This window comes from Xiphophorus couchianus, chromosome 8 (assembly GCF_001444195.1).
Source record: "Xiphophorus couchianus chromosome 8, X_couchianus-1.0, whole genome shotgun sequence".
NCBI lineage: Eukaryota > Metazoa > Chordata > Actinopteri > Cyprinodontiformes > Poeciliidae > Xiphophorus > Xiphophorus couchianus.
Genome location: NC_040235.1, coordinates 18981720 through 19004116, shown reverse-complemented (window position 1 = coordinate 19004116; position 22397 = coordinate 18981720). Strand labels below are relative to the sequence as shown.

The window sequence follows — 22397 nt, the reverse complement described above, 5'->3', positions numbered from 1 at the left end:
CTCTGTCTGTAGATGCGCTCTGGAGTCCTGCCGCTGTCTTGTTTTTCTGCAGCTATAGAAGTGCTTAACTTCCCTTCCCTTCCCTCCCCTGAGCCCAAATAGGAGGCTGTGCCACGCTTGGCTCAGGCTGCACAGTCTCAACAGCGAGGCAGAGCTGCATACTGCAGAAGAAGCGAGGCTGAGGCTGCTGAACCAGGCACTCACAATGGAGCGCCGAGGGAGGGGGAGGGGAGGCGCATGCAACGCAGCCTGGGAGCCTGGTAGCGGGAGTGGTGGGAGTGAGGGAGGGACAAAAGAAGGGAGGCAGGAAAGGGAGGTTCTCCTGATCAGCGAGGATGGAGGGGAGAGCGAAGACATGGATGGATACGGACAATGCTGCGGTGTGCATTGTGTGACATTCACAAAGAGTGTAGCTTTCAGGCCTTTGGCAGGAGGAGGAAGAGCGATGAGGGGAGAGGAAGAGATGATGGATACAAGAGCCAACAATAACAGTGGCTGCTGTGGACATTCGGACCAGTACATTGTGTTTCATCATTGCAGCTAAAGCCGTCCGTCAGCTTGTTCAGTGCAGACAAAAAGAGATGGACAGATTAAACTCTGTGTGACCGCATCAAAATAAAATTGTCACTTAGAATAACTGAGAGATACAGAAAAAGTAGCTCAAGCAGGCGAAAGGCCAGAGGATCTTTCATTGAGTTAGCTGGATCATTACAACCTAAAAGCCCCCATTACAGATAACAAGTGTTTATTATTTCTCTTCTTCGGGATATTTACATGCTTATATAAACAGGGAGTGTTTCACACATCATTTTATACTTTTTTTTATACAAAATATGCAATCACCTCACACTTCATCCATAATAAGGACCTTGTTTGTAGAGTTTTACTAAATTCAGTAATCATCACAGCATACATCGTCCATTTCTGCAAATCGAGTCAATGTTGAATGCTGCTTCTGAAAATTGAGAGAACATGCACATTTGCTGGAAATATGTGTGTTTTCTTAAAAGACAGCACAGTTTGATGATGCCTGTTTAGCTCCATCATAAAATGATGCACATTAATATGAGTAGTCCTGAAATTGATTACCATATTTCCAAGAAGTGAAACACTGTTTGACACTATCTCCTTCCAGGAAGTCTCCTTTTAAGCATCATAGAAATTGTCGAAAGTAAAAACAAGTAAGAGCAAAAATCCTTTCCAGCTGCACAGCGTCCAAAAATGGAGGGAATAATTATCCAAACATGCAATGCCTCAGCCCAAAAAATATGAACAAAGCACTACTAAAAGAACAAATCAGAACTAATGTTACAGAGCTTCTCCAATATGCTGCCAGCATGAGCCATGCAATGCTAGAATTGCTTTTAAACTATTCATCAACATATTGATTGATTAAAGCTTATGCAAATGTGTAAGAAATTTGCCCCAGATGGTTAGAATAAAATCGAACTCACTCATCTGAATGTCATCATACTAGTACTGAATTAATTTGAAAGGTTTCTTATTTGAAGTTTATTACATTGTCTATTGATTGCCCTGAGATAAATTATGATTTGACTTATAAATGTACTGAAATAAAAATACTTCAGCTAAATCAAATGCAAAAAAGATCATCTTTAAGTCATGGGTGAAAATCCCAGTGTTTGCCTTAGATCATCTAATTATTGTGTGCTGATCATCTTTTGGAATTACACACACCATATTATTCCAACAAACCCATCAACATTTGGGAAAATATACCAAGACAAAAATTTAAAAGTTTATTATGTTTTTGAGAATTCTAAGCACAAGCATGGCATAATTTGAAAACCCAAATCACTCTGCCAATTTAATCTGCCATTTTGCACTCACGTGTTGCCATTCTATCCCTTCTAATTTATTTTTCTAATTTGGGCCATAAATAAGTATTTTCTTTTTCTTGCACTGAAAGCATTACATATGAGTATGTTTCTCTTAGTAGTTAAGTTTTTCAAATGATTGTAAATATAGATAATTATCAAAAGTATAATTCAGTTTAATTTTATAAAATATGAAAGATTTTTTTGTTCAAACAAGAAATGCTGTTTTGTTTTATTCTGTAAGGATCTTGTTGGTTTTGTGGTTTGATTATTTTGTGTCCCTTAGTCTCTTTCTTGTTTGTTTTATTTTAGTTCAGTCCTTCTTAATGATTCTAGTCTGTTATGTTTGTGTCTTGTGTCTAGTTACTCTTTGTTACTTTAGTTTAATTATGTTTCTAGTTATTCCTTAGTTTTAAATTTATTTCCTAGTCTCCAGCATTCTCTCCCTCGCCCTCTGCCACTTTTTCTCTCTCTCCTCTGCCTGCCTTCTACACTCTACCTTCACACCTGCAACCCATTTCCAATCAGTCATCTGTTTGTTGTTCAATAATCAACCTTTCCAGTATATATACAACTCATTCTCCATTCTTCTTGTCTAACCTTGTTACTTCTGTGTGGTCCCTGTGATTTCTTTTTGTTCTGCTCTGGCTCCTTGTGATTCTTTTGTAAGTTTTTTTTCCCTGTCATTTTTTCATTAAACATTTTTCAATATGATCCATACTCCCGGCTCCTTTCTACATTTTGATTCGCCCTACAAACTACATTACATTACATATTCCTTGTTTTGGCTTTGCTGCTTTGTTTTCAAAAAAATAATGTTGTCCTCATAAGGAGGACCACCTCTGTGCCAGTATGCTGCAGTCAAGTACATTTTGTACAGAATGACCGTGCAGAATAAATTGGCCTTGGCTACATTTCTCCAACTGGTAGTGAAGTGGTCTCATGACTCAAAGGAGACTGCATGCCCTCTCATAAATATCCAGGTGCTTCCCACACAGGAAAAGCTCAATTATTTTGGAAAGTTTGTGTAAGCTGACCCAGAAATCCTAAATACTTGTAGTTTAAATATATTAGAAATCCTGCACAAATCATCTACATCACAAGATTGCCCTATTTTTCAACCACTGTCACAGTGTTGCTACTGAACACAGTCACAGAACCGCAAGTTTGTTATGCAAACATGGAATTATACAATATTTATGTAGTTGGTTTCCAACTTAGCAGAACATTTGTTTCCATTATTATGTGACCAAAAATGGTTCACGCGATGCAAAAAAAATTATCTTTTAAAAGTATCTAATGTGCATTGTGATGGTTTTAGGGAATTTTAAAGCATCCTGAAGTATAGGAGATTAAAACATGCTTCTTTATTTCACTGCTGACTGATTCAGAAAAGAACAGCTAAACATAACCATAAAAACCTTTCTTTTTATTTACATCTTTACATTTTCCTCATACATTGGAGTGTAACATGTTTTGATAAAAGCACCTAGGATTCAAATAAACAAACTTAACAAACTTAACTCTAGTTAGCTGCCTTTCTTTTATCAGTTTTTTTCTTTATTGAAGCCACGATCCTACTGTAAAAGGGCATATTCTAACAAAATAAAAGAATCAGAGTCAACCAAAACTGTAGGCACAGACAAGGACTTTGACTTGTTCACAATGCACAGACATTGAGTGTAAACACTTAAACCTTAAAGGAAAAAAAAGCTCTACACCCTCAGCAGGGTCCTGGAGGGTGCATGGGAGTTCGCCCAACCAGTCTACATGTGTTTTGTGGACTTGGAGAAGGCGTTCGACCGTGTCCCTCGGGGAGCCCTGTGGGGGGTTCTCCGGGAGTATGGGGTACCGGGCCCTTTGATACGGGCTGTCAGGTCCCTGTATGACCGGTGTCAGAGTCTGGTCCGCATTGCCGGCAGTAAGTCGGACTCGTTTCCGGTGAGAGTTGGACTCCGCCAGGGCTGCCCTTTGTCACCGATTCTGTTCATCACTTTCATGGACAGAATTTCTAGGCGCAGCCAAGGTGTTGAGAGGATCCGATTTGGTGGCCTTAGGATCTCATCTCTACTTTTCGCAGACGATGTGGTCCTTTTGGCTTCATCAGATCGTGATCTGCAGCTCTCGCTGGATCGGTTCGCAGCCGAGTGTGAAGCGGCCGGGATGGGGATCAGTGCCTCCAAATCCGAGGCCATGGTCTTGAGCCGGAAAAGGGTAGAGTGCCTTCTCCGGGTCAGGGGGGGTGTCCTGCCCCAAGTGGAGGAGTTTAAGTATCTCGGGATCTTGTTCACGAATGGGGGAAGAAGGGAGCGGGAGATCGACAGGCGGATTGGCGCAGCGTCTGCTGTCAAGCGGGCGCTGTACCGGTCCGTCGTGGTGAAGAGAGAGCTGAGCCAAAAAGCGAAGCTCTCGATTTACCGGTCGATCTACGTTCCCACCCTCATCTATGGTCATGAGCTTTGGGTCATGACCGAAAGAACGAGATCGCGGATACAAGCGGCCGAAATGGGTTTTCTCCGTAGGGTGGCTGGGCTCTCCCTTAGAGATAGGGTGAGAAGCTCAGTCATCCGGGAGGGACTCAGAGTAGAGCCGCTGCTCCTTCACATCGAGAGGAGCCAGTTGAGGTGGCTTGGGCATCTGGTCAGGATGCCTCCTGGACGCCTCCCTGGTGAGGTGTTCCGGGCACGTCCCACCGGGAGGAGGCCCCGGGGAAGACCCAGGACACGCTGGAGGGACTATGTCTCTCGGCTGGCCTGGGAACGCCTCGGGATTCCCCCGGAGGAGCTAGAAGAAGTGGCTGGGGAGAGGGAAGTCTGGGCCTCCCTTCTGAAGCTGCTACCCCCGCGACCCGACCTCGGATAAGCGGAAGAAGATGGATGGATGGATGGATGGATGGAAAAAAAAAAGAATAGGAACAGTATGTATAAGTGTGTGTGCAGACATTTATTTTAAAAAGGCAGCTTGTGGTTGTGCAATTATTATTATTTTCCTGAATAGCTCAGGGTGCACGGTTTTGATTATGTTTGCCAAAGAGAGAGAAACCTTCTATATGGTGGCCAGTTTTTGCAAATAGCGCTGAGAGTAAAACTTGAAACAGTCTATGTCCAAGATGTGTGGATTCTGCAGAGATGGTTGCCCTTTTCCTAACCCCATAGAACTGTTCAAGTCCTGGAGGAGGAAAAAATCTGGCCTGGTGATTTTCTCTAAAAGTTTGGACACATGTTGTTTTGTGGCTTGGCATGGAGGAGGTGTGGGGGAGTAAAACATCTTTAAACTTTTAAAAATAACATTATACTTATACTGTCAAATGCTCTTGTGATCAAAAGCTGTTATTTATTCATCAACTATAATAATTCATAATGATAAATATTACCGTGACATTTGGCTATATGGATACAATTTCAACTGGCCGTATTGGAGGTGCTTTTAAACGTCGACAATGCAAATGAGAACCTCTGCAAAGCTAAATGTCAAGAACAGTTAACTTATATGCTGCTTATGTGACAAATGAAATTCAGGAAAGCATTGTAAAAAAAAAAACCCATTAAAAATGGATAAAAATGTTGGAATTCACTTTTAGGTTGTTTGTTCTTCCAACTCAACTTCACCAGCAGGGTGACTTTAATAATTATCAGCTGTACCACTGCAGTAGTAAAACACCATCTACAATTATTGGCACATGTATAAACAGCAGCAACAACAACAACAACAACAAAAAACACCAATAAAATAAATCATTATTATGGAGACTTGGAGACCCTGTCATTCCCAGCAGTTTCATTAGGTGCCGTTATACAAATTCATCACTTATTTCATACCAGATCAACCAGGAGCTAAGCAAACTCTGGAAACTTAGATTTGTTATTTTAGAACACTGTAAAAGCTTTTTTTAGATTCACTCCCAAGTAACCACTTGAGAATAATCGTGCCTAATGGTTGTCATGGAGATTTGGAGTGCCTAAGAGGCCTTTCTGTCCTGAAATTCTCCATCATTGAGTTTGAGATATTTTTCTTTGCCTCCACTCCGTTCCTCCTCTATGTGGGTGCAAGATGGACATGGGTTTACTCCCAGCCTTGTTTGTCATAGTTCAGTTTATTATTGCTCTGCCTGTTGATATTCTCAAGCTTATTCAAGTACCTATTTTCTTGTGGCCATTTCCACACAAATATCAAAATATTTACCACACTTGAATAACATATGGCAAAAAGGCACTATGTATGTAAGAAACATTAATGCACTGAAAGCATTGGGAAAGAAGAATCTATGGATTAATACTCAAAAGTTCCCATATTTTTTAAGTCGTTTTTAGAGGAATTTTCAGTTTTTCAATATTTACAGCACCAAAAATTTTTATTTAAAATTTTATTTTATTTTTTCTTAAGGTGATATTTTTTCCACTCTGTAGAAATGAGTTTGCGACAGGACTGTTCTTGATTGTGTAGTGGAACTAATTTCTTGATGTCAACTCTGTCACGCTCACTATCAACACGTTTTAAGGATTTTTACACGTCTGTCAAGGTGCCAAAACATGTGGATGTCATTTTATGGTTTAGATTATTTGAGAGAACCTAATACATTACCTCCTTATCCACTTGCTCTTAATTTATTCATTCCACTACCTCTTTGATTTTGCTATATATTGTGCTAATGATATATTTCTGAATCTGTGAAAGATTTAGGTCAAAATTTCTGATCTAATTTGAGTTATGTTTGATTTTGCATATCATGTCATGACAACTTTTAATATTTTGAAGTCCATAAAAACATTCATAGGAGGTAACGTTTTATGTTTTAGTTTGTTTCTGTGTCTTGTTACTCATCAGTCTGATCCAGAAATAGATTTCATGGCCCAGATATTCTTGATTCCTGTCAATGGATGGCACAGCAGTTTCATGGTCTCAGAGTGGGTTTGACGGGGGCTTCCTAATTGGCCTCAAAATGACTCAGTCTTTGAGTCTGCTGGAGAATTGACATCTGCTGTTAATTCCACTAAACAGGGAGTGGCAATGCAGCTGAGCCCTTCTCCCTGCTACAAATTGGCACTTTTATATATAATCTATACTGCTGAATCTGAATCCTCTCCATTTTACAGTTACACAGCTTTTTAAACTCTGATGCAACGTCAGTAACTTTTAAATTCAAATAAATCTGAGCTCTTGCCATGCAGAGCTTGTCTGCCAATGTCTTCCTAGTGTAACCAAGAGAAGCAACTGTGAGAAGTTACAGAACTTAAAATTGGGTTGTGTAAAAAAACATTATAAAATATTATATTTTCTTAAATTTTCAAAACAAGGTATGATGCAAAGTTTTGTGTTTGTGCTACAGTTTTCTGATTTGTTGCCATGCTGTTAAATATAATCTAAATGCTGCATCAAGAGCATTTATCACACTCCTGCTAATGGTTTCTACATCTGCCAACTCACTCCCACCACTCCCAACACTTCCTGTAAAACTGTCACTGTTGCTGGCAGTTTATCTCAGTTTGGATCATTTAGCAAAGCTCCTCTGGCAGGGGGATTGGAAATATTCACATTTCAGGGATAAACAGGGTTGTTTTTGGTTATCTTGACCGAAAGCAGATATAAAACTATCAGATACCAATGTCCCTACAACTCAAGAGATTTTTTTTGTTGTTGTTGCTGATGAGCTGATTTTTTTAAAGTTTGTGAATAATACAAACATACATAATTACTAAATTTCTGTTCAATATTCTGAGATTTGTGCTTAGATTTCACGAGAATCCTCCATTCTCAGTAATCTGTAACAAACTGGTTCAAGGAGTAATTTATTTTAGTAACACATTGACTAAAATCTGTAAATGCTTCTCTGCTAGGAAAATGATTGTAGAATCATTTCACAAGTATTCAGATTCATTAAGCCTTTCAGCATTTTGTCATGTCAACTAAAAGTTTCAATGCATTTTTGTTGAGTTTTAATGGAATACAAAGTATAGCATAATTAAGAACAGGAATGAAGATTTTGCATGGTTTCAATGTTTTTTTTTTTTGTTTTTTAAAGAAACATCTGAAAAGTGTGGATACTTATGCATTCATCCCCCGTGAATGTTTCAGCTGAAAGTCTTTTGGGGGATTTCTCTACAAATTTTGCACATCTAGAAACTGTAACATCTAGAAACTATTTCTAATTCTTCGTAGAAATTTTTCTCAAGCTTAGTCATGTTGTAAGCAACTTTTTTTTTCCAAATCTTGCAACATTTCCCAGTTATTTTTAAAGTTTGACTGTGCCATTCCAGTAGGTTTTCTAGCACAACAATATAGTATGTAACCAGCTGCTCTATGCACAGGAAGAAAGAGAATTTAGCTCCAACTTAAATAAATTGCTTTTCTCCAGCGTAATTATTTTACATTTGTTTTACTTAGTAAACTTAGTAAATTAACTTTGATGAACTTAATCCAATTGCTTGTGACCAATTAAAGCAATTTATTTAAGTTAAATCACCTATTCTCATTTTTCAGTGTACATGTTGAAGAAAAATATCAACAATATCAAGGTCAGCATCATGACCTTGGCAGCATCATTCTGCCAAGGTCATGTTTCAACATGGGATTGATATGTTCAGGATGATATGCAGGGTTAGTTTCCAACCTTATATATAAAAAAGCTTTATAATGATAGTTGAAGAAAGCACCTTCTTCTTCCTTTTGACAGATTCTTCCACATCAGCTGTAGATCTCTGGAGCATACTCAGAATTATTTCAAGCCTCTCGGCTGTTTATCTGATTAATGTCCTTCCAGTCAGTTTGGATGGGTAACCATGCCTTGGTAATTCTGCAGTTGTGCCATACTCCTTTCATTTTAAGGTGATTGAATGGTTCTTCCTGAGATGTTAAGATCATTCAGCACAACCGTTTCCTTGACCTGTCTGCTGTGTTCCTTGGACTTAAAGATTATCTTGGTTTCTGTGAAACCTCTGAGGCATTTGCAGAACACTTGAATTTGTAATCAGATGAAATTGCACGCAAAGAGCTGGGCTTTTACTTGTTAGGACCAATGGTTGTGCTGAATTGAATTGACAAACGTCACAGTGAAGGGAGCCATAGAGATGCCCGTCACACTTTTCAAATTTTAATTTCAAAATAATAAGAATTATTGTTGTTATTCCACAATTACCCTTGGATTTGTGTTGGTCTCTTACATCAAATACAAACTAAAATAAATTAAAGTTTGTGGTTGTAACATGACAAAATTGGGAAAGGTTCCAGGGACGCACACTTTTAAAACATAAAAGAGCCATAATTACTCTCCATTGATTTTTTATGTTGGTTTAATCATGAGAGGCAAATTATTTTGCAAAAATACGGAAATATAAGATATATGCAACATAACGTTATTGTGTATTAAACTGAGCTTACAAAAACAACCCTAAGCACTTTTGATCTCATCTCTCACTCAGCTTCTATGGATAGCTGTATGTAGTTGGAATGATAAATTGGTATTTTGAAGAAGGCTGCTGAGTGTAACCTCAGCAGACTTGAGAACAGCACTTTATCCATAATCACCATCAGCAGAATGAGAGCAATGAATTAGCAAGCTCAGAATCTGCTGTTTTCATTTTGCTCAGTGAGTTCACTGGAGGTCCGGTTTTATGGAGGAAAGATTTGACATAACTTTCGTTTTGTCTCTTCAGTGATAAATTCCTCTTGATAATTACTCAGATTTGTTTGACCTATTTCCAGCTGTGTGATTTATGTAAAAAATTAAAATAGCAGGGCTAGATGTCAGTTGTCCTTACTCATTCAGTTTCTAAATGATATTGACTGTCTTTAATTTATTTAAATGAAAACGCATATTTTACCATACATTGTCCTTTCAAGCTCCTTCTACAACCAATGACACTTTTAAGGACAATGAGTAAAAAAAAAATACACTAAATGTTTGTTATGGAGAATCCAAGACACCTTCTATTTTGTGCAGTTTCCTAGCAATAAGCTTCAGAGATTTTTCTTAATAATTGCTCCCCATCCAAGATGATTTGTCTTCACGACTTTTCCGTATTTACATCGCTGAAGCAGAACTGTGAGCTTGAATGACCAAATAGATCTATAAACAATAAAGATCCTAGAGCAACTAAATTTAGTAAACATCGTATGTGACGTAAACTAGAACTCTGAGGTACTCCATAGCTAAATATAGATGCTAAATAATTCATCGCTGATGAACAGAAACTGAAAGCCTTTGGTACCAACATTTGTACAAAAACTTTAACATAAATTGTTGGTATGAAGACCTGGTGATGCCATTCTTTGCTACAATTCCCTGACCGCAAACTTTGACCTCCCTTACACCACTCCACACTGTTCAAGAATTTCTGAAAAGTAAAAATAACTTGCGTCCGCATCCAGACTTTTTTTTTTTTTTGCCACAGATCCAGATGTTTTTAACTTTTTAATTATCATTTTGACTGCAGACAAGGTCAAGTTTAAACAATTTTCAGTTTTCTTGCAGCCCTTCCCAACTTACTAAAGTAAAGCAATTCTATATTACTTTTTCATTTTGTTTTCCTTATTTTGTAGAGTGAGAGAGAGAGAAATCAGCCTCTTTATCACATCTTGGTTATGAAAAGTCATACGCTACTAATTAAAAGTCCTTAGACACTCTGATTAGTTTTAGATGTTAAAAAGAAAATTCAGTTACATCCACTGTTCATTAACCAAACATTATTTTTCTTAACAACTTAATGACTCTCCCCATCCCCACTTAATAAATGTATTTCTGTGAGGCTATGCTAAATAAAGTTACTTTTAAAACATTTTGGTTTTTTTTGTTTTTTTTACCATGAGTGCTAATCAGTGTAAATTTCCCTTGGAATATGCTGAACACTGAAAAGGACAATTTAGTACATCCATGCAGCCATCCTTTCTATTTTTCATAGATAGATGTACAGTAGAATAGGGAAAAAATGGTGGCTTTTTTCCCCCCCAAAAAATCCACCATTTTTGGGGGGATTTATTTAAATGTAAAAAATAATACAGAACAAACACAGAAGCTTATGATAAGCATTATACCAAATATGTCTTATATCGCACAACAGAATAATATCTTTTTGTTTGAACTGTTGCAGTGCAATACTGTGCACACAGATGGTTAAAGATTGTTGCTTTGTCTTGCTACTAAAACTGATTTAGTATTGATCAGTCAGATTATCAGCAGATACTGTACACTACCAGTCTTCATGGTGACAATGAGGCTTTGTCTAATATACAAAGGTTTGCGAAATCATTATAAACAAGTGATAGATTGTGAATGATTTATTGACTAGGTGTCCTTAAAGTCTCATCTTTTCACCTGCATGTTTTATTTACTCCTTTTTGCTCTCCCTTTCTGTCCTTTTCTATGCCATAGTACGCTACATTTTTACCCCTTGTGAGACCCGGATAAAAGAAATGGGCCACTTTTTTAAAGGTCAGAAAATTAAGCCGCAACATAAATCTCCAACCTCTGTGGCCCACATTTCTTCTTTTAAAGCCGCTATGTTCCATTTTGAGTACCGACATCAAAGCATGAGCAGCGACTCTAATACAGCCCTGGTGGAGCGAGGTGATACAGAAAGTTTCAGAAAGTACATCATTTGAAAGTTTTAAAAAATATATATAAAAAAAAGGTCTGGGAAATTATCCAAACTTGTGAAGAAGTTAATTCATTTCTTACCCTCTGGACAGACTTTTTTCTTCTATGAATGTATACACTTTTTGTATCTTGTTTCCTTTGTATGAAAAAAGCAGAAAAATGGCAAAAGCTGCTTGTCAGCCAAATTGACTCATTTTTCTTTCTTTCACTGTAAAACCTTCTGACGTTTGTGTATCATCACAATATCAGTGCTGTCTCTGATGCTGTGACGCTTTTGTATTTGGTAGTAATATAGTACTGTTACAAATAATGACAATTGTTGGTCTCTGTCTCAACACAAATCATCCCCTTATAGTCTCGTAGTGTCACAGCAAAAAGTCAACATAGATTGATATTAAACAGGATATTTGTTCCCATTTTTGTTTGCTTTCTGTTTCATGAATTTGACAAGTAAAGACAAATGTATACATGAAGTAAGCGGCAAGCATAAATGTTTGTTGAAGCTGAAATATAACAGATTTCCTTGTTTAGATATCCTGTTATGGCATTATTCCGCCAAAGTTGCTTTATGTTTTCTTCTCTTTCCACAATATGTCAGAGCATTCTGTCTTGAAACTATCAGGATTGTGATTTTTTTTTTCACACATTGAAAATAATTTAATCTAATCCTACCTCAGCTGGAACAATAATAAAAACAAAATCTTACAGCGTCTTCAACTCATTCAGGTTAACAAATCTTGGCAAGAGATTTTTGATTTAATTTTCTACCAAGGCAAACTAATGCAGTATAATGGTACAAGCATTTTTAAAATAAAAATCATTGTTGCATCATTAAATGGTCTACTTTTACAAGATTTCATGGTCATGTAGTTGTCGCTATAGATTAAATATGTAGAAAATAGATGAAGATGTTATAAATATGTTGTAAAAAGGACTGAAGAGTTAGATTTTTGCTTCAAACGTGTCTGCTTTAGTTTGGTGTGTACCTCATCTTTGTTCCAAAATAAATTGTGCAATGACTAAAAACATGCATTGACTCTGAAAGCAGTGCAAGCCCTGCTTTGCGATTTTTCAAAAGATTTAGAATAGATATGAAAGTAAGCATAAAAACTGAGAAGTAATGAGATATAAAGATATTCTTATTTAATCATTGAATCAGTCTCTGTGCACTTGAAACAAGTCATTAATGAACCATATTTGTCTATAATAGCCCCAGGTTTGCTTATATCTCCATCTGCAGGCTGATAGACATTGATCTCTGTCGTCCTGCTGTGCTGCTCTCTGATGAGGAATTGATGTATTGGTCAGTTTATATTTATAGAGGTGTGGGTGGCGGTGACTTGCTGTTTTTCTCATTTTTATTGAGAACGATGGGGTCAGGAGGGAGAGAGAAAAAACAGCTGTGAATGTTCCTGAGGGATTCAGTTCCACAGCAAAAAGAGAGACTGCAAAGACAAATTTCCACAGAACTAGTTTCTCAGACGCTCCATCATAAGTTAAGCTGCTCTTTTGCATATTAAGATAAAGCTGATCCAGATGAAGGTGCAGCTATTTTTCTTTTTTCTATAAAGGTGCAGAACATATTTTGAGGCCATCACTCATGTGAATAATTTCAGCAAAGGTATTTGCACTTCCCTGCCTCTCATGCCCCCTGCAATCACTCTCTGACTCCTCTTCTCCCCTGTTTGTGTCTTCCAGGTATTTATGAGCAGACATTTCTTATATAACTGCAGCCAACCAGTCCTGGATGTAAAGATAGCTTTTTGTCAGGTGTGTGTTCCTTACAGGTAAAAAAGGTACAGTATTCAATCCCTTCCATTTCCCCGTATTTCCTATGTGTGTTTTTGCTGTGTTTGCTGTGTTTCTGATAGGGTTCTACAGCGACTGGTGCTCACAAAACCTCTCATTTCATGTAAAAACAAAATCCTGCATAATGGTCTGGAATCGCTGTATATTTCCAGTGGGAATTCCAAAAGTAGATGAAAGCGAATGAAGAGCTTTTAACCTCACCGTGACAATTAAGTATGCAAAACTATTTCCAGTGCAGACCCAGTTTCCTGCTGGAGTTCAATACCTCAAGTGCTTATCTGTATCTGAGACATTTGGCTAAAGTGGGACTTAATTGCCAGCTTCCCACTGACCTCGTACAGCTGAAATGCCAAACTCATTTCGAGTATGCATAATCCATACGTACAGTATGTGTGTGAGAGCTGCTTTGGACCTTTTCACTGCAGCTGCAATTACTCAGGAGCTTTGCATGCTATGTTGGATTGCACATGCATCTTATGTTAATGTTTAACAGCCACTGTTGGTACTCCAATAAAGCCAAACATTAAAAATGAATCAAATCACAGGTTATGTGTATTCATGTCATTATGTACATTTTCCTGGTTTTGACTTGTATAACTTTAAGGCTGAACTTACACAGTCGTACCCAACAGTGTGCTTTTATTTGGTTTGTGAACTGTGGAGTAATTACAGTCTGTAATTAACTTAATTATTATTTTGTTGTGCCACTATTTCCATGCCCGTAATTGCAGCTTAACTATTGTGTGCACAATGATGCAATAATGTCTTCAGCTGAGGGAAGCAATTAGTGGCCCTGATGTAATAACATGGCCAGTATTTATTCTGCTGCCTATATTTTCGGGTAGAAAACAGAATTTATGTTTCTGTAAGGCAACAACAGATTTTGCACCTTTTGCAGTGTACCTTTAAATCCTTGCACACAAATCTCAGGGTACTGGGATCATTTGCAACAATGTTGCAAACGTTTTAAGTCTTAAGACATAATCCTCTGTTTAAGGATTTGTTGTTGATCTTGCTAGTGAAGAGAGCTCCTGTGAGAGTGAATTTCTTAACTATTGGTGTCAAAGTGTTGTGACTACAGAACAGAAATACATCTTTTAATGTGCATCATTTATTTATGTGTTATAGTTTATGAACATAAATAAGTGTGAAGCAATGTAACATGTACCTTCTTTGGACCTAAAACATAAACTAAATCCCATACCGTTTTGGAACAATATCGTCAGATGAAGCTGAGCCTTTTTTAAGAGTAACAAATTTTAAAATTTTTCTCTTTTTAATGATATTAAGCACCACATGATGACAATGTGCTGTCGTCCATGAGAAAGCAAAAGTCAAACTGACAATGAACCTTTCAACAGAATAATAAACCTCAGCAGTATAACAGAAAATTGAGTAATAAAAAGACTTGAGTCAAAGCCTAGAATTGAAACCAACTAAACTGCTCAGGGGATTTAAAATCTACCATATTTAAGAGAACCATAAAACATCTAAAGTACTTAAAAAAGTACTATTAAAAAAAAAGAGACTATTAAAAAGTTCTTTCTCAGACAGGAGCTCCAACACCAGACATTTATTTTATCAAATGCTTCCTTTGTTGTGCCTATAAACAGAAATATATGGTATAACGTAGAATTCAAAAAAGTAATCAGGTGTTGAAACAATTTAAATGCTGATTGATAAATAGTAAAAAAAAAATAAAATACAGTTTTGCCAAACTGAATACAATGTTATGTATTGTATATGCTATATCTCCTTTTATTTTGTGATTATACTTAATTGCATTGAACATAGTAATTGGGGTTTTCTGCTGTAAATGTAAACCATGCCTTTCTCTTTCAGCAAGACTAACGCCACTACTGTGCTGTATTTGACTCGCGCAGGGTTTTGGCAAACAAGTGGATGTGTCATATATTGCCAAACATTACAACATGAGCAAAAGCAAAGTGGACAACCAGTTCTACAGTGTGGAAGTGGGAGACTCCACCTTCACAGTTCTAAAGCGTTACCAGAATTTAAAGCCCATTGGTTCTGGAGCTCAGGGAATTGTCTGGTAAGTTCACAGCCACGCCTTTTGTTTTTTATGCCCTGGCTTAAAACAAAGCTGTTTGATGAGGCTCTTTGTTATATTTAATGTTTAGGTTGTCTCAGTTTTACTGTTGGTCTCCTTGTTCTGTGGCTTATTGCTTCAAATGTTGATAAAATTTGTGATTATATAGTGGAGGTTGGTTTCACATTTGGTCAAAGAGAGCCTTTACGAACTCTACTTTCTGCCTTTTGATATAGAAATGGCATAAAAGCATGCGTTTTAAGGCATTTATTAGTAATTCGGATAAACTTCTGCTTTTAGTAAGCATTTATAATTCTTTTCAAGGTTTTTTAATATCTTATATAGCTGATTCAACTGAATGTACAATGCTCTCTGATTCATTTTGTGCTTTTAAGAATAAGAAAAACAAACTCCTTTCATAGTATGATTATCTGAGCAAAAACTTCTGATCTAAAACTTTTTAATGTGACAGCAGCAAGTGTTTATGAATTCCTATTTCAAGTAATAAAAACGCTGCTAAGATGAAGTTGCAGCTGATGTTTTAAAAGTGGGATGTTTCAGTCACTTCTTTTGTAAGGTTCTTTATGACAATATAGAGTATTTTATGACTATATACATATTGCCATATATATATGTATATATATATATATGTAAACAAAGAGAAAATATTCCTTAGAGGGATCAAGTATCAGTATTTGTGATATAATCTTTTTTATCAGGTGTGAGCTGATATCATATTTTCTATTTGCATTGTAGATAAATGGATTTTAAGGGTCTATCACCACAGTCCTCTTATGAATCCTTAATCCAGATTGCAGAGGGAGCCAGCTTTCATTGTAATTCACCTCACGTCTTCCCTGTCAGAATGCAGTGGAACGACTGCCAAAGCTCCACTTAAAGAAATGCTTCTTACCATCTCTGTCGATCCACCAAACACATTCATAACTCATGCTCATGCTAATGCTGTGTCACTGTGCTAATATACAACCTCTCAGAATCCTCCACACCGATGATCCAAGTTGACGTGTTTCGCTTTAGGATGTATCTCAACACCTTTGCCCTCCATGTGCCCTCTTATAATCTCTGCCTTCTGCTACTTCGGTCCAAAAAGTAGCAAAACCAATTCTTTGTGGCTGCAGGTTGGCTTGAGGCAGGTTTGGATAATGTTTTTAGAGATCAATTGTAGAGAGGACATCAAACTGTATCTTCCCAGCTGTATATTTCTTGACTTTGCCCACAGATGGCATCTGGTGTCATCTGGTGGTAACAGCAGACAAAAAAAACAACAACAAAAAAACAGAGACTGATTTGAGGCATCAAGCATGAAACTTATCTTTTTCAGATGTTTACAGATGCATTAATGCATAATATCAAAAATTTGTTTTTGTATAAGTTGAAATAACTGTTTGCTCTCAACATGGTGATAAAACATTAAAAAAAAGATTGTTGGTTATCTTCAGTGTGAACCTCAGATGGGTGACATAATCACATTTACATAAACATCTTTGTGACTCAGTTCCAACAGCTAGCCTCAAATAAGCAACATGCACACAAGCAGATAGATTTAAAAGATTATGCCTAAGTCAGCGAGAACACATTCTGCTTTGCTTATGCAATCAGGCGATTTATCCTAGTTCAGCCAGAGAACATGCAAATAAGGAAAATCTTGCTTTCTGTTAAGATTTATTTTGCCTATGTTGTTGCCAGTCCATGTTATTATAAAGTAGTGTGGTCAAAGGGTCAAAAAGATGAACAATACACAGCATCAGCCTTCGGTTCCAGCTTCCTCCGAAGAATTTTATTACATTTTATTGGCTCTGACATGAATCCTGAGCAGCTGAAAACTCACCGTTCTTGTAGTCAATTGGCAACACATCTGCACTTGATTGGACTAAACCACAATGAAGCAGGTCAAACCAAACAAAATCTAAACAGAAACAATCTAATCTAATTTACAAACTCATTTAAATATTTAAATGGTCTGTAAAATAAACCATGTAATATAGGACAACTCAAAAGGCTACCTTAAAGAAAAAACAAACAACACAACACACAAAAGAAAGCACTCTAATTGGTTGAACCTAGCAATGTGATCAATGACATCATCCAGCTATTTAAGCTGGAAACACTGGGCTGGCCCCTCCCATACACTGGCCCTTCTGGAGAATCTACAAGGGACAAACAATGATGAGTAAAAAAGGAAAACAAATAATTTATCATAAATATTCCTTGAAACAAAACAAACAAATTCATCCAGAAGTGTTAGCTTTAACCAAAACATAAACATAGATGGAAACTGCAACATAAACAAACCCGGGATAGTGAGTGAAGCAAAGGTGCAAAGTAATGTTTAAATTTCAACATTATGACCAACTACAGAAAGAGTAAATGAATCAGACAAATGGTAAACAAACCGAACCATTGATCCACTGAACCAATAATCAGGTACAGTATTTGCAAATACTGAGTTCTAGTGCAATATGCTACATTTTGTGTGTCTGAAAACTCAGTAGCTTCAATTTGAAGCTACTTTTAGCATACTATGTTTCATCAATCTCTGTTAATTTACTCACTAATGATGTAATAGATGCATAGTGTACATTTTTCTGGACATTGACAGATATTTTGAGGACATAAACATCTAGTCTTCAACACATTTGCATACAGAGCAGCATGTGTTCACCTTGCAACAAATGTCATTGCAGTTCCAATTAAAAGTTTGGCTAAAAAAGCCTACTTTATAAACTTATAGTTTGAATGCCAAACACTTTGAAGGCTAGTATATCAGCTGCTTTATACACAGCAAAAAAGATCAGCACTGACAGGCAGCCATATCAAAGACAGGGAGACAGAAAAATCATATCTTGCCACTTTAAAAGAATGATTTAATGAAGAGCAGTTTGCAAAAGCATAGACTAACCTTGTGTTTGCTCTGTTTGAATATGAGTCACTGCTAATTCGACTTCTGTTTCATTGTTTCCAGTTCATTAGTTGGTGATAAAATGCACAGAAAATATTGTTCTCTTTCTTCAAAATGCTCTTTGCTTGGAACATTAGACAGTTTTATGGCTAATGTTTTACCTGCTTTCTGTGCGGCTTACATGACATGAATAAGCCAATCAGTTAATACATTATATATTTTTTATTGTGAACAGGTTAAAAACTAATAAATCAGACAGATCAACAAAATAGTGTTAATGACTGAAAATATAGGAAAAAAAAAGGACATAGTTTTTTTTTTTTTTTTTTAATTAGCCACAACAATTAAGGCCACTGTGGTGGAGCTGACAATATTACAAACATATACAATATTTTGCACAAAATGTTAATGTTGGGATTAGACTTCCTTGCACTTATTTAGACGGAGCTTTCATGCTTTCATATGGGAATCCTAAAGATGGATCAAGGTTTTAAGTAGTTTAGCTATTCATGACATCACCTTTCACTCATCTAGAAAAGTGATGACTTGTTAAAATCCTTATTGGATAAAAGCTTTCATAAATCCATCATATGCATTCTCCACAGAGACACTTAAAACCACAACGCATTGCATACAGCATCTTCTGCACGACAACATGAAAATACACTGATAGTCCCTTTACAGCATCAAAGGGCGATACGGAAAAATACAGAATATCAAATGACATTTTTATGCCTTATTTTTCTCCACACCTGTTCTCTGAGAGTCAACAGAAAGGACTGCAAGGAGCTCCAATATAAAAGGTCTCTGGAGTCAGGGTTGCACTGTGCTAGCAAAGCAACAAGTTATGACTCATATTTTCCTACTGGATACATTTTACTTTGCCAAACTGATTTCTTTGTGAACCATTTAAATTGTTCTGTATTTTTCGTATACTGTATGTAAATATCTGGTTCAGCTGTAAATATGTTTGAAAGAAACTGTCTGTGGGTCTCCTTTACATTGATAACTTCAACATGCAGAAAATCATCTATTTGCTCTTGTGCTACAAATTGCAATTACGGTGCAACCACATACACCCAGATAACCATCCAGCTATGAATGCTGAAAGAATGCTGATGATTATGTGTTTTTCCTCTCTCTCTCCCTCTCCCTCTCTCTCTGTCTCTGTCTCTGCAGTGCGGGCTATGATGCTGTCCTGGACAGGAATGTAGCCATAAAGAAACTGAGCAGACCCTTCCAGAACCAGACCCACGCCAAGAGGGCATACCGGGAGTTGGTGCTCATGAAATGTGTCAATCACAAAAATGTGAGATATTGTTTTTTTTTATGCATTGGGACAAAGAAAGTAAAAAACAAGCAAAAAAAAAAACAATACACATCTGCTGTCAGAAAGATTCTATTTCTGGCCAAATCGCTCTGCTACAAAGTGCACACTAGCCCCCATGCAATGTTGTGACCATGCTAAACTCTGTGCCTGCAGCAAACTGGTGAGAGAGAGTGAAACCAAGAGCACTTGGAGGGATGACTGTAATCCCTACTGCTACACTTTGTCTCCCTCTCTTTGTTTCCTGTCACCAGCCTTTATCCCCTTCTCTTGCCTCCATTCCACCTCTTCAGTCTATTTTGTCCTCTCTCACCAGTGTCCTTCTCAGCAGTCATTATCTTCTCACAGTCACTTTCAGTCAGTTAGTTTATTTTCCCTTTTTGATTACCTGTATAATAATCCTCTGACTGCATTTTCTCTCTTTCAGATAATCAGTTTATTAAATGTCTTCACGCCACAGAAATCATTAGAGGAATTCCAAGATGTGTGAGTTCCTTTTTGTTTTTTTTTTATTAATCTTTGTTTTGATATACATAACAAAACGTCTGTTTTGTTGGAAATTTCGTGTCCATTTTGTGTTCCTCAATCGCTAGAGCAGAGCCGCTAGGGGGTAGTCAGGGAAAGCCGATAGAGGCGTCATGTTCTCGTACTGATTCATAAATGAGAGCATGTTTGTTTTTAGAACAGTTCCTCTACTCTGGGATTTATACGTCTCATGCAACAACAGCTTTTTTTGGTTGTAGTTCATGCAGAAACATTTAAAATGCCTGACGTCTGCGTACAACTAACCCGTCAAATGTCAAACAAGTCATCACTTACTGAATGGTCATGGCATTTTCCCAGGTACCTTGTGATGGAGCTTATGGATGCCAATTTGTGCCAGGTGATTCAGATGGAGCTTGACCACGAGAGAATGTCCTATCTGCTCTACCAGATGTTATGTGGTATCAAACATCTGCACTCAGCCGGCATTATTCACAGGGTAAGAGAAGACAGTGAGCATTTTTTCCACCTCTACCTGTTAAGTTAACTTTGCATTGTGTGCTTCCAAATCTGTCACGATAATCAATTGTTGAAAGTAGCAAAGCCTGCAGTCTGCTTGCACAATATTTTGGCAGCGATCATATTGTTTGTAATATGAGAGTCTATTTACTTTTCAAAGCAGATCAGACTCTGCAAATAAGCCAAGTTGTGTGAAATGTAAAATAGGATCCAGTGTTTCCTGTTTTCGCTACTACATCTCAGTGAAGCATTTCTCTGACAGCCCAACTGGAACAAAATTAATATAGGTTAAATGGTAAGGTTTAAAAATAAAAATAAGTTTTAATGATGAAATTTAGATGCCATATTTGATCTTTGAGGAAATCTTTTTTTTGGTTAAATAAAATCTGATGTATAAAGATACACTTGATAAATATTAGCAATATTTTGACAGCAAATGAGAGATTTCGTTTTATTTATTTGCTAAGTTGAACATTTATGTTTTAGAATTTTTAGATAGGAAATTGTACATATCTTTTTTATCATTTCACAAATCAAGAAGTACCGATTAACACAATAACATATACAGGAAAAATATTCAACTTGTTTAAAAAAAAAAAGAAGTGAATTCAGGTTTAAAATCTGATCTGAACAAACTCTTTTTGGAAAAACAAACAGAATAAAGATAATTAATATAGACAAAAGTATTAATTATACTGGTTCAGCTGTTTGGAAAAACAAACAGAATAAAGATAATTAATATAGACAAAAGTATTGAAAAATAGGACAAATTAATAATTTGTCAAATAAAATTTATGACAATTTTATAACAGAAGATCCATTGTACTAACACTAAATATAGTTTGTTGTAGTTTTAATAAAATATTATTTTCAGATTTCCAAATAAGATATATTGTACATTTAAAATAATATATATTTGCTTGTTTTGTGTTGGTCTGTTGCAAGGTCAAAAACGTCCAGTTGTGACCCAGCATAAATCAGCATTTGCTTTTTCTTTCCTTTAAAGAACTAGAATAATACAAATTAGGGCCTTTTGCAACAACACAAAATACATTCACATATGTAAGTAGTTTTTGTTTAATTTCACATATTTTCATTATCTAAACAAACAAAATGGTGTTTAATTTGTACAGACGAAAAAATACTTCTTTCTGATTAGCCCTCTCTTAGATTAGAGAGGACTCGTGTCGATCTCACATTGGCTTTTGCAGCTCCTCTACAATAGGAAATATAATGTTCAGTAATTTAAAGATTGCACATAATTTTTTTTCTCTCTAGGATCTCAAACCAAGCAATATAGTGGTAAAGTCTGATTGCACCCTGAAGATCCTGGACTTCGGTCTGGCTAGAACCGCGGGCACTAGTTTCATGATGACCCCATATGTGGTGACGCGATACTACAGAGCCCCAGAGGTCATCCTGGGAATGGGATACAAAGAAAATGGTGAGCTTCGCCAATGACAGGGTGTGTTTGTAGAGTCACAGATCTCTGTCAGACAGCTCCAAATGAAAGTTTAGAGAGTCCAGCACCTGCAGCTGATCAGCTTAATCATTGCAAAGGCAAAGACGTGATTCTGGTTGAATTGCAGTAGAGCTGAAGTGCTGGCGCAGTGAGTCATTGATTAAAAGCCCTCAGAACATCAAGACACATGACTGAATGCCAGCCTTGCTATGATTCATTAGTCACACTTCTAACTTAAAATGACAGCCTGTGGGCTTTGAGTTTCCTTTAGATAATCAGTCCTTCTAATGCTCAGCTTTCTTTTTCACTATTCACTATTCAGCTCTTTATCTTTTGTGTGCATGTTGAGTTGTAACATGCTTCTCACCTATTGAATAATCTGCTAATCACTGTAGACTAC

The 22397-nt window shown here is 36.8% G+C and overlaps 1 protein-coding gene across 7 annotated transcripts in view; it reads left to right on the top strand.

Annotated features, from left to right (window-relative positions):
* The window catches only part of mapk10 (mitogen-activated protein kinase 10), a 39102-nt gene that overhangs the window by 4673 nt on the left and 12032 nt on the right, over positions 1 to 22397 (top strand). For 4 of the 7 annotated variants that reach the window (XM_028026184.1, XM_028026190.1, XM_028026188.1 and 1 more), the window contains exons 2-7: positions 13126 to 13197; positions 15120 to 15289; positions 19386 to 19515; positions 19961 to 20019; positions 20377 to 20515; positions 21814 to 21979. In XM_028026184.1, coding sequence (XP_027881985.1) covers positions 13126 to 13197; positions 15120 to 15289; positions 19386 to 19515; positions 19961 to 20019; positions 20377 to 20515; positions 21814 to 21979 — 736 coding nt within the window. Of the gene's footprint in view, positions 1 to 13125; positions 13224 to 13427; positions 13450 to 15119; positions 15290 to 19385; positions 19516 to 19960; positions 20020 to 20376; positions 20516 to 21813; positions 21980 to 22397 lie in introns of those variants that run through there. The other 3 variants (XM_028026186.1, XM_028026185.1, XM_028026187.1) reach the window with 3 other exon arrangements.